The sequence below is a fragment of the Chamaea fasciata genome, unplaced genomic scaffold (assembly GCF_029207755.1).
Source record: "Chamaea fasciata isolate MVZ Bird 193981 ecotype frontalis unplaced genomic scaffold, bChaFas1.0.hap1 SCAF_5, whole genome shotgun sequence".
NCBI lineage: Eukaryota > Metazoa > Chordata > Aves > Passeriformes > Sylviidae > Chamaea > Chamaea fasciata.
In genome coordinates, this window is record NW_027094090.1 from 6,202,721 (window position 1) to 6,219,795 (window position 17,075).

The 17,075-nt window shown below is 39.4% G+C and overlaps 1 protein-coding gene across 1 annotated transcript in view; it reads left to right on the forward strand.

Annotated features, from left to right (window-relative positions):
* Nucleotides 1-17,075, forward strand: part of CDC123 (cell division cycle 123) — a 32,332-nt gene that overhangs the window by 6,674 nt on the left and 8,583 nt on the right. The window contains exons 5-10 of the mRNA XM_066182716.1: nt 582-677; nt 1,392-1,498; nt 7,669-7,717; nt 9,330-9,405; nt 13,037-13,159; nt 16,448-16,476. Of these exons, the coding sequence (XP_066038813.1) occupies nt 582-677; nt 1,392-1,498; nt 7,669-7,717; nt 9,330-9,405; nt 13,037-13,159; nt 16,448-16,476 (480 nt within the window). The remainder of the gene's footprint in view (nt 1-581; nt 678-1,391; nt 1,499-7,668; nt 7,718-9,329; nt 9,406-13,036; nt 13,160-16,447; nt 16,477-17,075) is intronic.

The window sequence follows — 17,075 nt, forward strand, 5'->3', positions numbered from 1 at the left end:
CCAACCTTTGCAGTGTGTCCTCTATTTTGAATCAATATATTGTTAAGCAGCTACTTTAAGACCTAATTAGTTAAAGTATTACTAACATTTTATAAAACTAGAGTTTAAATGAGCCCAGTCACTCAAATTGCCTATGAATTGATAAAGATATGTTTAATTCTAAAATCACTCTTCAGAAGTTTAAATATTACTGGATCTTATTTGTATACAATAATCTAGCATGGCATGTAAACCAACAGGTAAGGATTTAAGTTCTGGTTATTTGACTTGTATTTTTGCCAGCTGTTGCAGATTTCATGGTGACTGTTACGATGTTTTGGGTTTTCTCCTGAAGTTCACTATACTAGCTAGTAATGAGAGTTAGAACTGGGAGCATTTTCAGTTTTCTCTGATTGAAAGAATGACAGATTTGATAAAGTGATTAATTTAAGTGATTTTATTGTATGCTGTGTTTCTGGGATTCATACTGATTTTGGACTTATTTCTAATGCAATATGTATTTCTAATAGTATTTAGAAGATGGCAACACTTCACCATTAAATGTATTGAAGTTTATATTTTTGCTGTTGTTCTTTGTTCAGGCACCAGAATTTCCCGAGTTCACAGCTAAAGTTCAGGAAGCAATAAGTTCCTTGGGTGGCAGTGTTTTTCCTAAACTCAACTGGAGTGCCCCAAGGGTAAGAATGCTGACTCCCAGAACTTGTAACAGACGTTGTCATACAGAATGTTTCATGTTTGTTTTCTCTCAGTGCTTTGGAAAGAAGAGATTAGTGGTTCTGTTGAAGGAAGAAGTGATACACAAGATATCAGTGAAGTGGATTCTTTAATCTAACTGGAATCCAGCACTTTGCTGATATTTTGTCTATTACTAGGTGTGATGGTGCATTTTTAGGGAGGTTGATGCATAGCAGCACTGACTTTCCTATCTAAAATCTGTATCCTGGTCACAGATGGTTGTGTGATGGGCAGGCTCTTCTTCTTGAAAACTTTACCTGGTATAAAAATGAAAAGTGCCACAGTTTCAAAAAAAGGCAATAAACTTGCCTCCAGTTAATTTTAGGTACTCTTGAGTATACCGTAAGGATGAGTGCACCCAAATATTTTGTGTTCTCAAGGGACATTGTGTTCAATCAAGCATTCCAAGAAAATTCCTGGAAGCAATGAGGCAAAAACTTACTTTTGCAAATGAATTTGCACTGCTTTCATCAGAGTATTCATAAGAAAAAAATAACTATTTTGTCTCTTTTAACCACTGATGAAGTTTTCCTCGAAATAAAAAAACCACCAACTTTTCTGCACGTATTTCAAATGTTGCATAATATTTAGATAGACTTGAAGTTTGCAGTTCCTCCTGCAAAGGTGTATTTCAGGTAATCTCTGTGTTTCTTTAGGATGCCTACTGGATAGCAATGAACAGCTCTCTGAAATGTAAAGCTCTCAGTGACATCTTCCTCCTTTTCAAGAGTTCAGACTTCATAACTCGCGACCTCACTCAGCCGTAAGTAGATTTCCAGCAGATAATCTTAGTTCTACACAGCCACAAAAAACCAAAATCAACCAGAAAGACATTAAAGCAGCACATGCAGCCGGTGTGCTTTGACACTATGGACTAAGACCATATTTTTTTGATTACCTTCCCAGAGCAAGTCATGTTGTATTCTTGAGATTTTTTGCCTTCACACCCTTTTTGGTGTTTACTTGTTGCTAACCTCCTTTTTGGTGCCACTTCTTACGGTAATACAGTGTGACTTTACTGTGTCCTTTTCATATTTTAAAGCTGTTGAGGTTTGTGTGGCTGCCTGGAAGATGCTTGAGACTTCTGCTAACTTATTTCACATATTTCTAGAGCTTGTTCTGAACCCAAGTTCTTGTAGCTCTTGGAACAAATGCATTCCAGAAGACTAAGGACAGCAGTTACAGATAAAATTAAAAATATATGTGGTTGGGGTTGTTTTTAATCTGCTCAGATGAAGGGAGTACTTAATTGTATAGGAACACTTTCCTCCTGTAGTACCTGCATCTCATTGATTTATGTCACTCATTTCTAAAATACAGCATTTTTCTGAAAGAAAATGAGATTACTGGAGTTGATATTTCTGTTACTATGGTTACTTTTTTCTTTTTTTTTTTTCCCCCAGACAAGCAGAATTTCAAAGAAAAGGGGCAATCCATGGCTTGGTATCTGAGAGATTATTTTCCAATAGTTATTCAATGTTTATTTCCATTAAAGGAATTTTTAGGAGACTCAGTCAAATGCAGAGGCACTGTTCTAGGTGCCTTATAGAGGGTTAACAGGTATAAGTTTCATGTCAAGTGGCTTATGTCTTGATAAAAATTTTGGTTTTTAAGTGTGAAACCAGTTACATTAATGCTGTGCATCTGCCTTCTTTTTTATTCCTGCAACTCTAATTAGAGACTCTCATCCCTCAGTTTTTGGTACATGAAAAAAAGGGGGGCTGTTGACAGCAAGGCTGTAAGTCCAATTCTGATGTTGGATTTTTCATCGTCTGGAGGTGCTGGGGAAGAGACTGAGGAGGAGGGGATAAGATATTGGAGTGATAAAACAGTTTGAGAGTATGTTTGGCTTGGGAAACAATTGTGAAGAATGAGAATTCATGATTCTGGGGTCACAGAGAGAAATTCATGATTCTGAGGTCACAGAGAGGAATGGGGGAGGTGAGAAATCTATAGTTTACATGTCAGAGGTGAGTGAATTCTCAGAAGCCTTTGGTGCCTTCCCAAGGAGCTGCTTTTCATGGTTTCCCCTAATGAGAGGTGGGCTGTCTGGAGGATGGCTTGCTCACAGAGCTGAGCAGTAAAATTTTTGTTGCAGTGGCTTTCAGGGCTGATTCTTGTGGGGCTGAAAAGAACTGCACACATCATCCCTTTGTGAATGTTAAATAATATGGAGTTTGTATTTACTGTCCTCATGTATAAAGAGGTCCAACAAAAAGTACCCAGAGCTCCTTGCAGAATTCCTGTTTGGTTGACTGTTTTCTAGTGAGTCTCGGAGACAAGCAAGTGTTCAGCAAGGGCCACTTGATTTTCAAATCACAAGGGTGGCAACTCTTTGTATGGTAGAATGAACTGGTTCAGCCACCTTCACAGATACTGAAATCAGTGCATTTTCTGTCTGGTTTAATCTTGTATCAGTTGCAGTCAGTGCCTCAGCTCTTCACCCCCTGCACTCAGCACTGGCTTGGTGGGAGAGGCAGTGAGGACATTCTGCTGGCTGTGATGGGAGGTTTCACAGCAGGGCTGTTGACTTGAACCATCAGTGATTTCACCTGAGCAGCCCATAGCAGGCACATTCCCTTTTCCTGATCCTGCTGTGGGAGAAAAACCTCTTGCAGAAAGGCAACACCTCAAACTCCACTGGTCCAGCCCATTTAGGCTTCTTTTCCAATGTCATAAGACCACCAGATGGCACAACTAAGGTGGTAAATAAGTAAAGCTTATGACGTGATTGTGGGAAATCACCTTGGGCTCTGTGTATATCTTGTAATTGATGAATATATCATACTTGATTAAAGCATATATTATTGTCCAGTCTCTGCTTGGTATTTCTAAATTACAAAGTTATTTGTACAGAATGTCCTCAAGCAGTGCAATGATTATTGCTAAATCTTTACAGTGGTCGTCCCTAATTATACTATTGATTAGCTGCCTGTTCACTAGTCCTTAGCCAGCAGAAATGTAGCTGGCATAAGAACCTGAAGTGCTGAATAAATGAAAATTACATACATAATGCATCCAAATCCCTTGGAAGGACTACTTGGAGGGGGAAGAAATGCACTATACTTCTACTTCATCAATAATACTCAGTATGGTCTAAAAGTTTCTTGCCCTGCATAAGTAGCAGCTGAAATGCTGGATGCCCTTTTTTTGTTGTTGTTGTTTTATGTCCTGTTCAACCGTATGAACTTAAGTATCTACTTTGTGGGTCTTAATATGGTAAACATGCTGCAATGGCAATTTGTAGATCTGAGTTTTAACCTAGAAATTTAAGCCAGTGATGCAGGACTTAAGGCAAACCACTTCCATTGCCCGTTTTTTCCTCTCCCATTTCCTATCTGCCTCTAAAAATTGTTCAGGTCAGGAAATGCTCTGGTTGTAATTCTCAACTATCTCAAGTTTCGAGAAAACTTCAGCCATGTAATAATGCTTTAATACAAACTAATAAAAAATATGGACTCAATGCAAATGTGCTGAGCATGAATAAATTGCCTTGACTGTTTTAAAAGTTTGGATTCTCATGATGCTGACACCTTGGTTGAGAAGTTCAGACTAATGAATTCCCTTTCCAGCATGTTAATTTAAAACAAGTAGCAAAGACTTCAGAGTGATATACTCATTAATGCAGTGGATGTTGTTTCTGCTTCAAAGTCGGCATTGTATTTTCCCGAGCTGAATTCTCATAAAATCTTGTGGGTGGCATCTTGTTAATTTTTCAGGCAGTAATGTAGGCTTTCAGAAATTTAGTGTTTATTATGTGTGATAAAAAAACCCTTTCTAACTGGCATTTCTGTTAAGTGATTAAAATTCCTCTTTTGAGCAAAAAGCTCTGTATAGCCCTGATGGATGTATTGGTGTAAAATACAGTTTTCTTCCTTATTGTGAGACTGGGTGGACTATGTTTTGTTAAAACATGGTTGATTGCTCACCTTGAGACTGGTAGAAATATTAGCAGTACTTCTAATGATGTGATAATGCCCTTGCATTCTGACAACATTTCTGATGCCAGACTTAATGCTTTTAATATTGGATTCCAAACTGTACGGGAGTTTCAAAGTTTTTTGAGATGTGGAGGAATAATAGCCTGCCTTCTCCTAATAGAGCATAGGAGGCAGTGTTGGATCATGAAGAATGTGCCTTAGCACGCCAGTATCTTTTTGCAGGAGCTGTTAATTTAGGCTTTAGTATAAATTATTTCAAGGTAGGCAGTTCCACATGAGAGCATGTGAAAAATGAGACCTTTGATGATGATTTTTTTTCCTTGAGGTTTTACTCTCGCCCATTTTTCCTAGCAATTTACAGTGTAGTACAAGATTCTCTTTTGAGTGGTGCATTAATTTCCTATTTCTTTTAGCCTCAAAGTTCCAGCAAGGTTTAATATTCAAGGAATAAAGATACAGTTCAAAGGCTGTTAAAAGCTTCTCCTTTTTTCTTTTTTTTTTTTTTTTAATAAAGTTTTAAAATAAACTGTGAGATAATAGCTGGGAAGTATCAGGTACAGAATAAATTGTACAACTCTCATCATATTCATAATAGTTCATAATTATCTCAGTGATTTGCAGATGAGTTCTTAGCAGGGTGGGTACTGGAGAAACTTGCCAACCTTTATTAAATTGCTTTTCTCAGTGTTGAAAACTGACCTGCATAATGACTTTGTGTAGCGTGTCCTGTGGTCAGGTATTTGCATTTGGAGTTTGACATTGAGCTGCCACATATAAAGACATCTTGATCCTTCTGGTCTTGACTTCTGAATACTACTCTGTAAAAAAGCTGTTGACCACAACACAGCAAAAGAGTTTGATCCCTTCACCCATAGTATTCAATATGACAATTTTCAGATGCTTCAGAAAATACAGCCCAGGCATGTCTCATTTGGGGTTCCTGACATCTTTCTGATTGTTCTTTCAAGTGCATGCAAACCTGAATAGGATGTGGGTTGAATCCACCCCACTTAGTATTGTGCCTCTAGAGATCAAAAGCCCATCTGTAATACACGAGTTCAGATGGGTCTCAGCAATAAATGCTACAATGAGCTGGTAAGAAATACAAAATTGCAACCTCAAGTCACCCAAAATTTACTCCCCAAACAAAAGTGACCTTTTGTCAATGAAAACTCATGATAATATTAAGAAGGAAAATTATATTACAAAAACATGAGTTTATTTTGTCTCGTGCTGTGTTCAGCTGTTTTTCCTCATTTCTACTTAGTCCTGTGTCATTAAGGCTCAAAAAAAATCACCTTACTGTGTCTTGCAGTATTTTTGCCTTTCTGCTTGATTTGGCAGTGATACCTGCACAGTCCGTGGGGCTTGGGATGGAACCAAAGGATTTAATTTTCTGTCTTAAAAGGAAAGAGGAACCATCCTTCCTCACATAGCTCTTACCCAAAATATTTGAGGGTTGAGTTAGGGAATCATTTTGATTATAAGGCTGGGGGTTTTTCACTGCTGGAAAAGACTTACTGGAATGAAGCAGATTGCAGGTACCCCAGTCTCAGATATGGAGTCTATGAGAGGTAATACAGGTCCTCATGAGCAGGCACTGTAAAACTCCATGTGCTGGACTTCAGGTGCCTTTGTAGATAGAGTTTATTATTGGCTTTGTGTGTGGGGGGGATATTTTCTTCAGCATGAGAAGCATATACTCTAGTAAGGGAGGAATTCTGAGTCTTGCGAAACTGTGAGCTCTCATGGGTTTGTTTCTGTTGCCTTGACAGATCTTAAATTGCGGGGAATCTAAACTGTAGTTGAAGGATGTTATCTGTTTATACAGGCTTACAGATATATATATGATGTGTTTGATCACTGTGCTTTTGGAAAGCCTGCCTGTATTGCCCTACTTTTCTGTGTGTTGGGAGATATTAAAGTCTAAAACTAAAATGTGTGAAATTTATTTCTGCTGGCAGCATACAGAATGAACTCTTACAATAGCTCTTCACTTCAAACCAAAGGCTGGGCAGCCATGTCTTACAAATGCAATGTTTATGTGAGACTTTTGGGTTGCTGAATGAAGTTCACTGCCAGAAGGAGATCCTATAAATATTGCATTTAGGACTATTGCTCAGCAGTGACCCTTAACACAGTTCTGTGCTTCCAAGTAGTTTGTTGCCAATAAGGTCGGGGAGTAGAACTGGGAGAGAAACACATATTCTTCTGTGAATACCTTTTGAAAGTTACAGAATCTATTGCGAGGTTTACTGTAAAATGACAAAAAGGTACATGAAAATTGACTTGGCTTGTAACTGCCATTGTTGCTAGCCCCTGAAAGGAGACCAACAGAGTCAGCTCCTCACAAGGGACAAAACCTTGACATCTGCTTGAAGTTGTGGAAATAGTTTTGTTTATTCCCACTCTCAAGAGATTTGTAAGAGTATTTCTTAAGGCTCTTAATTTAGAAAGATACCATGCAATGGAATCAGGAGTGCCGAGCAGCAGTGCTGTTTTGCATCCTTTATTCATGGAAATGAACTGCTGTAAGGCATGATGATGTGTCTCTGTTGTGTGGTTTGCAAAGTTAAACATTAAAAGTACTTGGGAAAACATGCTGCAGTGAAACTGGATTAGATTGCTCAAGTTTATTGGGTTTTTTGAGAATTCAGTTATGCCAACATAACAATACAAGGGGAAAAGAGCAGTGCTGTTGATTCAAACAGAAGTAAATCAACAGTGAATCAACACTGATGTTTTGGACACATCCCTGTCCAGATTTAAGTGCTTCCAAATTGCTAGAATATAAGAGGTGATGATTCTGGTTTTTTCCCATGATAATTGTCGAAAGGAGAGTTGTTGTTACGTATTGCATTTACTTGCTTTGTACATATTGGAAATAATTTATCAGTAGTTCTTAAGTTTCACAGTTTGGGGTTATTTTTCTCACTACAGCTAAAATCTTCCATGTAAAGCAGATTTTGAAGCCTGTGCCTTACTTTTCCAGATTTATTCACTGTACTGATGATTCCCCTGATCCTTCCTTGACCTATGAGGTAGGACTCCTTGCATGGTTTCTAAGTAATTTAAAAGAATTGCTCACAGGCTGGGTGACATTTGTGGTTGGGTTTCTGTCCATGACATGTGTTATGTTTGTTTTATTTGTGTTGCTTTGGATATGAAGGGAAGTCTGCTTCAGCACTGCGGGTCATGACGAGTTCATTTAATTGCAGATCAGGTGGGCCAAAGTGCAGGCTTAAGAAGCTTCCTTGCAATGTCCTCTCATGTCTGTCAGGTTGTGACAGGAAGGACAAGTTCAGTAGTTCAAAGTCATATATTCTTGATGGTGAGCTGCTTGTGAACATCACACTGAGGTTACCAAGGGTGAGGCTTGCTGCAGTGGCTGGGGACATGCTGAACTGGTCTGTCACATCTTGTTTCCTATGTTTGTTACCAGATCAAAATGTTCAGCTAGAGATGCTTTAAACTGTTAATGTGGAGCTACTGCTCTTATGGTAACATCTAGTCATCTCTCTAATAATAGTTTTTATGTAAATATAACATTTGTCATCACGCTGTGGGCTTAAAGGGCTTTTCAAAAGTGAATGAACCTTGTTTTATTCTGCAGTACTATCAAGTGTGCTTTAAAGAGACACGACATCTGAAAGTTGGAACAAAGGGTTAAATGTTAACACTGTAGTTAGGAATGTCATCTCTGCTTACTGAAGCTTTCTGCTGCAGTTTAAAGGGTCTGGGAGTTCCCAGCATCCAGTACCAGTAACTGGGGCCTTCAAAAACATGGATCCTTCAGAATATTTCAGCTTAGGAAATACAGAAACTTGAGAAAGTGCCAGAGAGATGCTTTATTTCCCAGGCAGTCTGTCCTATTGACTATTATAGTTTGCTTTCTATTTCTGTCCTGTGTCCTTATTTTAACTAGTTTGCGCCTTCAAAGGCGTCACAGAATTCTGCTTGGGTGTGTACCAGAATAGAGGTTGATTTGGATAAATTTAATTCTGCTCATCAGCTCCTTTGACTAGGGAGCAACTTTCTGCCAGTTCCATGACAGATTTGTTGTGTTGTACACCAGGGTTTTTATTTTCCATGCTTTATCATTAATGTAACTTGGAAGTTGTTTCATAAATGATTTCACAGTTATAAATACTGTACGAAGTGGAAGAGCATAAGATAATTAAGGTGGGAAAGGACCTCAGGAGGTGTCTAGTCCATCCTCATGCTCAAAACTGGGTAAGGAATGAGATCATATTGTCTTGCTTGGCATTTTATAAAATCTGGTCTGAAAACCTCAGTGGGTGGAGGCTGCACAACCTCTGTGAGGGAGCTCTTCCAATGCTTGACAGTCCTCATGGTTCCTTATGTGCAATCTGAACCTTTCTGCTTTAAGCCGATATAGACTGCATGGTCTTTAGAGATGCCATCTACCTGAAAGCATTCTGTGTTTCTCTGAAATTAATACTAAATCGAATTGTTTTGAAATATTTACAAAGATCATTATGTGAACTGCAGATTTTAGATTGTTTTGTTTTCTAGTAGCAGTGGTCATCTTATCAATACAGCAAAACTGTAGCTCTGACAGGCAGACCTGTTGACAAAAGGATGCTGTTACTTTTCTGAAACGGTGCTTTGTCATTTGTTTTTCCTCCACAGCTTGTTCTTCGCAAATGGTGTGAACTAATCCCTGGTGCAGAATTCAGATGCTTTGTCAAGGAGAACAAACTTTTGGGTAAGGAATTTCTTAAAAACAAAATTATTGGATGAAGTTTTGAGGAGTTTCTCTGATTCCTTGAATGAGAGCCAAGTCTGAAGAGAGTTCTTTCTTTTCACACCTCATTTCTGAAATTAATGGTTTATTCTTTCTGTAATTTAAAATGTGGTTTACCACATCTTACTTTCCACTGTATTTGAAAGCCTGACAGCACAGCATGCTTGCCATTACGGTGGGAATATTCTTAATTTAATTGTTAATTCAGAAACTTCACCCAAAGGCAGTTTTATGAGTGAGTCTTTTATATTCAGGAGGAAATTACATAACTCCAACTTGCAGAATGGATACAGAAGCAGTTGTGTATTGTGCTGCAAAAACGTGACCCCATGTGAATATTATATGCAGAAAGTTGGGGAGGTCAGGACATCTCCACAATTGTAGGTGTCTTGAGTTCATACGAAATTCAGTGTAGCGTAGAACCTGTTGTTCTGTTACTCAGGTGCAGAATCCTAAATGTAGAACATTTCAAGTGGCACTGAAGAGCCAGGGTATCCATCCACAGCATGCACAGACCCCCTCTGGCAGCTGGGGATCAGGCAGATTGTGCTAGAGCATGTGTTATAGGCAGCTGAGTAGGGTAAATTTAGGGTAATTTAGGGTAAATTTAGCTCAGTTTTACTCTTCTGGTTGTGTTGACTATTCTCTGCTGACTATAGCAGGAAATGAGATACCCAGTGCACATACAGGTCCTTGAATTGAGGGGTTTAACTTCAGGCTAATTACTACTCTGAAGTTTGATTTTAGTGTGGTCTACCATGAAATCTTTAGAGATGAACAGAAACTCAAATAGCACAGGATTAGTGCACATTTGTTCTGAACAAGGTTGAATCATTCTGCCTGAACTCTTCTAACAAGGAAGTGTTAAGGCAGTGATGGAGCAAATCCAGACTCTACAGGAAGGAAGGTGGTTTTTGTTTTTGCTAAAAGATAAAACCAGGTTTGCTCACTTTGCCTCTCTCATGCCTACATATTCACAAGCACCAAGCTCCATATCCACAGGTGGTCTGTCCAGTGTTCCTTGTTCCTTGTGATGATATGGAAGGCCAGGAATACTGGCTATGTAGTTCTCACTGTTTCTCCTGTCTTAGCATGGTGAGTGTCGGCTTGTTTTGGCTGTGCCTTCTTGTACCTGTTGGGAGCTGTCAGCAATTTATTGCTCCATCCAGCCCCACCTCTCTGAACCTTTAGGAGCACACTCCGTGTTCTTGGTTTCCTGATTTGGGTTTCCTATGGAGCTGCACACAGATATTTGAGCTGTGCTAATCCAGGTGCTGTCAACACACACCATTCTCCTAAGCCCTTTTATTTGGCTGTTCCTTCTGGTGTTCCTATGCTTATCTTCCAATTTTCTCTCCATTTATGCCAGTTGCAAGTGTACTACAGCTCTCTGTAACAGCGTTTATCTTCCTAATAGTAGAGACTTCCCATTAAGTCTGTGTAGTGGTTTGAAAGCAAAACCAGTGAGACACTCCAAGTCAGAAATACAATTTAATAGGAAGAGGAAAAAAAAAAAAAAAAAAAGAAGCAGCAAAATAAAATAAATGCAGTAATACAAAAGACCACTGACAGAGTCAGAATACAACCTGACACCCTGTTGGTCAGGATGTTGGAAACAGTCCAAAAGTAAGCCCTCCTGGAGTGGCAGATGTGGTCCTGTTGGGAGTAGAGATGGTCCTGTAGAGAAAAGGGGTCCAGAGATGGGTCCAGTCTTCCTTTGGGTGTCCCATGGGAACACTGGATGTCTGGTGACACTTGTGTCTCCTTTTTATCTAGGTGGAAATGGTTTGGCTCCTCCTCCCTGGGTAGGGCATCTCACAATGGGATGATGTAATGTGTCATGTCCTTGGTGAGCTTTAATGGCCCATTAACAGAAGACATCCCTGTGGGGATAGTGGAAGACTGAGCAGAGATAAGAAACAATGCCCCACTCGGTTTTAACAGCTGGCTTGTTATCAGAAAAGCAGTCACCCCCTCCCTCCTGGAGTTACAACAGATAAAGAAAAAACACCTCCCCAGCTGGATTTCAACAGATGGAATAGAATAGAACAAACCTTTTTTTTTGGTTAAAAAACCCAAGACAGTCTGTAATGCTTAGTGGCTCCTGACAGAGCTTTTTGAAGGGAGGAGACCTGAGTCCTGTGATGCTGGAACCCCACAACTGCCAGAGATACACTGTAGATACAGATTGCTGTAATAACCTCTAAAGCATTTGAATGCAGATTTATTATAGAATGTGTGTGTTTGTGTGTGTGTATGCATGTAGTAATACTTACTTTCAAGTACCTCAAAGCATTTGTACACTGGCTAATTAAGCACTCTGTACATTTCATGACCAGGTTTTGAAACCTAGTAGATCTGCCAGTATGGGATTTTTTTTTTTTTAGTTAGCACTCCAGCTGCATTTCTGAAGATAGTTCCAAGATTTCTCACAATATGTTCCCATACTCTTAAGATTAATAAGCCTGTCATTCAAACTAAGGAATGATACTTGCAGTATAGTGAATGATTTTCCAGTTACATATCTGCACCCCTCAGATGCCATCGTCTTTTGTTTTTTGTTTTTTAGACTCAAGTTAAGCTTTGCAGTGGTATTAAGAATCCAGAGTTCCACTGATAGAATAAACTTTGTATGTGAACTTCTTAAAAAAGAGCACATCTTTGGCGGAGTCAGCATTGTCTTACAGTAAAACTCTGTCTTTTATCTATGGTTAAAACAGCAAACTGACATCACGGATACATCTTCCTTGGGGAATTCTGTCTCTTTGTATGTAAATAGCCTGAATTACTCATTCTGCAGTGATGGGGCAGGTCTTGGGTTTGACATTTGTCAAGCAGGGTATTGCAATGTTTTATGTTGACACATCCTGTATGAGAACTCTTGTCACTCAGGATGCATGCAAGTGTATAATCCTGTTGATGTCATTTTAAACCAGTGTCTTGTAGACAAATGTATGAAATTAAGAACTTGTAGGAGGGATGGTTTGTCTACATAGGCAAGAAAGCTCTTGAAGGAGCAAATGGGAGAGCTAAGGTACTGGCCTGCATGCTATCCCACTGATTTGGGGGTTTAGGGTTCCACCTGCAGTGCCTTATCAAACAGGCACGTGTTATTCCACACTTAAAGAATCAGTTAAATGAGAATCTGTGGCATCCAAGGATCTTCTTTGCTAATGTGCAAACTTAGTCTCCACACTTGGCATTTCATGATTCCAGATTGTGGTCCCTTACATGTGATGTGCAGAACAAGGTTTTTGACCAGAGTAAGCAAAGGGAATAAAACTGAAAGAAAAAGGTAGGAGCTGGAAACTTAAACACAAGGCCAAGTTTCCTCCTGAAATTCACTTTAAAATAGTCCAAGTGTGTACATATAAAATGAGGTTCACAAAATTTAGGACAGAGCTGTTCAAGGAAAAGATTCCTAATAGAAGTACTTTAAGTATAGCAGAATAAAACCAAACAGTAAGTCACTAGTAATGGTAGAAACTTGGGGAAACCCCATCTTCTGTGTTGAATAAATGCTTTTTCTCTGGTTGGGTTTTTTGCATGCCTAGAACTCTTTGTAATTGTAATTACCTGAAATTATTGACAGGAATATCACAGAGGGACTACACCCAGTACTACGATCATATCTCTAAGCAGCACGAGGAGATCTGTAGATCCATACAGGAGTTTTTCAAGAAACACATACAGTATAAATTCTTGGATGAAGACTGTAAGTATCTTGAGGGTATCTGTGGGTCTGCGTCTCTCTCTTCATTGCTCTTGTTTTCACTGGGCTTGGTTCTCTTTAGCTTGGGAGAGTCTGAAAGCTCTTGTGGCTGCAGCATGTCGGGCAGCAGAGGTTTGGAATTACATTGGCAACTAAAAAATCCTGAAGGAATAGGCTGGAGCTCTTCAAGAAAACCCAAGAAATGAGTGAGAGATCCCTTCAGAAGGCATAATAACTTTTTTTTAAGGCTTTTTCCCCTTATACTTGAAAATGATTTTTATACCAGAAAAGCAGAGTAGGAGATCCTTGACAAAAGGCATTCAGTAGTGAGAGGAATACTTATTTATAATGATGTTGTCAGATGTTTTCTGGGAAATTATTGATGTATTCCTTGAATAAAGGATTTTTAAGTTTCTTTTCAAGGAGTTTTAATTATTTCTCCTAGAATATCAATGCACACCAGGTTAGGTGCCAAAACCTTTGAATAAAGGCCACAGTATTTGATACACGTGATCAGTCCTAGTAAATTGTCTTGTTCTTTAAGTGGGAAGTCCTTTGCAAATTTGATTTGAAATAGTTTTCTAACATGGTTTAGTGAGAATTGAATGGTGTTGCATTGTGATGGGTGATCAATAGTGATGAAAAACAGCATGAAGCAATTTAAATTAGGTCTGGAGTGGACCAAAGCTCAGAACAGTAAAACCCACATCCATAAGAATTTTCTGGCAGTCTTATTATCATCTCTAAAGCTTTGAAAATTCAGTCTTTAGGTGGGTTTTTAACATTATTAATTGTTTTACTGAGACACCGGAGCAAATAGATCTGTCCTTTCTAACTGTCTGAGAAAGGTACCTTCAAGTGCCAGTCTCTGTTATATTGAAATTCTTAATAATTTGACTCTGCAAAGCTGCTCTGTTTCAGTCCAGAGAAGTTCTCATGGGCTGCTGCTTGGAGAAGACCAGTAGAATAGTACACTAATTTAATAAATCCATTACATTTTGAAGTAAGATCAGTCATATAGATCTGGCATTCTGATTACTGCCTTTTAATTTTCCTCTGTGTTCCAATGTAATTTTAGCTGGTATGTAATCAACTGATAGATAAGAATTCAGGGCACTATTTTTGGAAATTGATGCCTAGATTTAGGCTCTGAAACGGCTGTCTGGTGAACTGAAAGGTCTGAAATGTCATCTTATGTAAAGGATGCCATCTGAATTGCCTTGAGGGAAAAGGAGGTTTCAGGGCAACCTTCTGGGATGAAGGTTTGTTAACCTTTTATTCTTAGGCACTAAATGCTGGTCCATCTGCAGAGAAATGCCATGCAGAAAATGTTTTCTTTGTTTTTGTGGGTGGGGTTTGTTTTTTTTTTTACCACATTGCATTTATCCCCCATCATCTCCCTTGATCCACTGCCTGGTAGCATATGTGTTGTTAACAAGAAAAATCTGGGTTTGCTTGTTTGTTTGCTTTTAAAAGGAACGGTATTACAGCTTTTTTCCTGACTTCTTGTTTCATTGGGGATTTTGATGCTCTTTGCTCTGCTTTTTCCAGTTGGTCTGGTAGCATCTCCAGATGGAAGAGTTGAGTCAGAGCAGCTGAAGCATTGCAGAGTCAGAGCAGTAGGATAACAGATGGGTGAATGCTTTATAAATACTTCTAAATTACGTTGGAACCTTCTAAATACCTTTGATAAGAGCCCAGTAAGAGCAGTGCTCTGGAGGTGTCGATAGTGCAGAGCTGGGTTTTGGCTTCCCTCTGTTTAGAGCAGTTTTGGTGAAGTTTCACTACAGTCTCACTGACATAGGACACTCTGAGGTGATCCCTAAGGAGAGGGAGCAATTCAGTTTTTCTTCTTGTTCAGTGTTTGTGACTGTCCTGAACCAGTCATCAGAGTGCAGTCAGTCTGAATTCCAGCTGTGTGAATCCCAGTAAATCCATTAACCTCCGTGGTTGCCATGGGCTTGCTTTAGTCTGACAGGCCTCAACTATAGAAACACTCAGTTGCAAGGGATATCTGTGGGATAGGACTAAGGACAGGATGTGGTGCGGGCACTAAGTTCAGTTGAACAGCTGGAGAAGAAATCCTGGGGTTCCTGTACCCCCCTTTGCATTGATGACTGGCTTAGCCACTGAGGGCTCGTGTTCCTGGGAGAATGGAGCACTTAATCCTGGAGTGACTTTGGCATTGACGCAACCCAGCTTGTGCAAAAGCTGTGTGAATTTTCAGGCTGCATGGTAAAAACCATCTACGTGACTGACTTTGGCTTTGTGGAGTTGTGGTTTGCCCTTAGCCCAGCCAACTTCACGTGAAATGTCAGATTAAGCTTTACATGCATGGATGTGATCGGTCAACATCCCTGTTCCTGACAGGCAGCTTCCTGAGACTCAAGTGTTCTGCAGTCATATCCTGAGTTTAGTTTATCCACATGTATTGGGAAATCTCTTAGCTGAAATATTCCCTTATTGGTGAAGGAAGTAAAAATATAGTATTTGTCTGAGGCTTTTCAAAATATTTTTTTTTCTTTTCCCTTTCTTCCTGCTAAACTGGTACAACTTTTGTATGTAGCCATGCCTGAATGCTTCCCTGTTAATTTCCCTAGCTCAATAGAAAGACAGCTCAAAGGTTTGTTTAACCACACAGAACAGAAGCTGATGGAAAGCTGCAGATACAGAGTCATGCTTAATTAAGCCAAGGGGAGGGACAACAGTGGAGCCAGGCAAGGCAGCTTTGAGTCAGTCACTGAGTGCCAAGGGGGTTGTTTGAAGGAGTTGTTGATATTAGGTGTGCTGTGTCTGTTCTGGGTGACATCAAACATGGCCATTTCACTGCCACCGACCCCTTTGTTCCTACAACCTGTTTGTCTTGTTAGCTGTGAAATCCTAATGTCTGTGGAGCAGGAACTTTCTCTTATTAACTTTTTGTGCAATGTCCAACACAATGGAGTCTTGATCCTTCCCTGAAATGTCTCTGTTCTGCTGTAAACGAAACAGCAGTAATGTCAAAGGTAAGCTCTCTGGGCTAAGAGTTTATCAAATATTCTTCATGAGAGAAAAATCAACAGAAGAAACCAGCATTAAATGGAAAAACCCAGCAGCTGATTTTCCAGTGCTTTAACAGTAGTTCTTGAAACGTTTCAGCTCCCTCTTAGAAGTATACCCAGTTCTGGCTTGCAGTTCTTTAGACATATTGACTTTGCAAATTGTGCTGTGTACACAAGTATCTATTCAGATTTAGACTTCTTCTGTGAAATTATGTACCTTTTACAATTAATGTTTTTTTCTCCTTTTCAGTTGTTTTTGATGTGTACAGAGACAGCAGGGTAAGTGAACAATAGGTTGTATATAATTGTTTCTTATGTGAAAACTGGAAATGCTACAAAGATCAAATAAGTAATAGCTTTGTGTTCCTAGAAGTGATCCTGGAAAAAAAAAAAAACAACCAACCAAACAAAAAAACACCAAGCGAAACCTACTTGATGTTATTCTGTTCCACGGGTCTTTTTGTAATGTTAAATGCTGTCTACAGTAGGAGAATAATAGGATTAGGGGTGTAAATATGTCTGTGCCAGTGATGTAATTATTTGATTAATATCTTCCAGAGAAGTTGTCTGTTCTAAAGCACAGAACTTTGGCTTCAACTGCAATTTTCTCGGTTATGTGAATCTGCAAGAGGCAACTTAGTTTTTGTTATGACGTGAGAGTCCTTGCTGCAGTAATTTAGAGTAGACTGTTTCAGTTGGAAGGGACCTACAGTGGTCATCACGTCCTAGTGCTTGACCAGTTCAGGGCTCTGTGGTTATGGGTGGTGTTCTCAGGCACATGGTAGGATTCATGGGGCTGTGCTGTCCAGGGCCAGGGGCTGGACTCAATGGCCTTGTAGGTCCCTTCCAACTCATAATCTATGACTCTTCACTAAGGG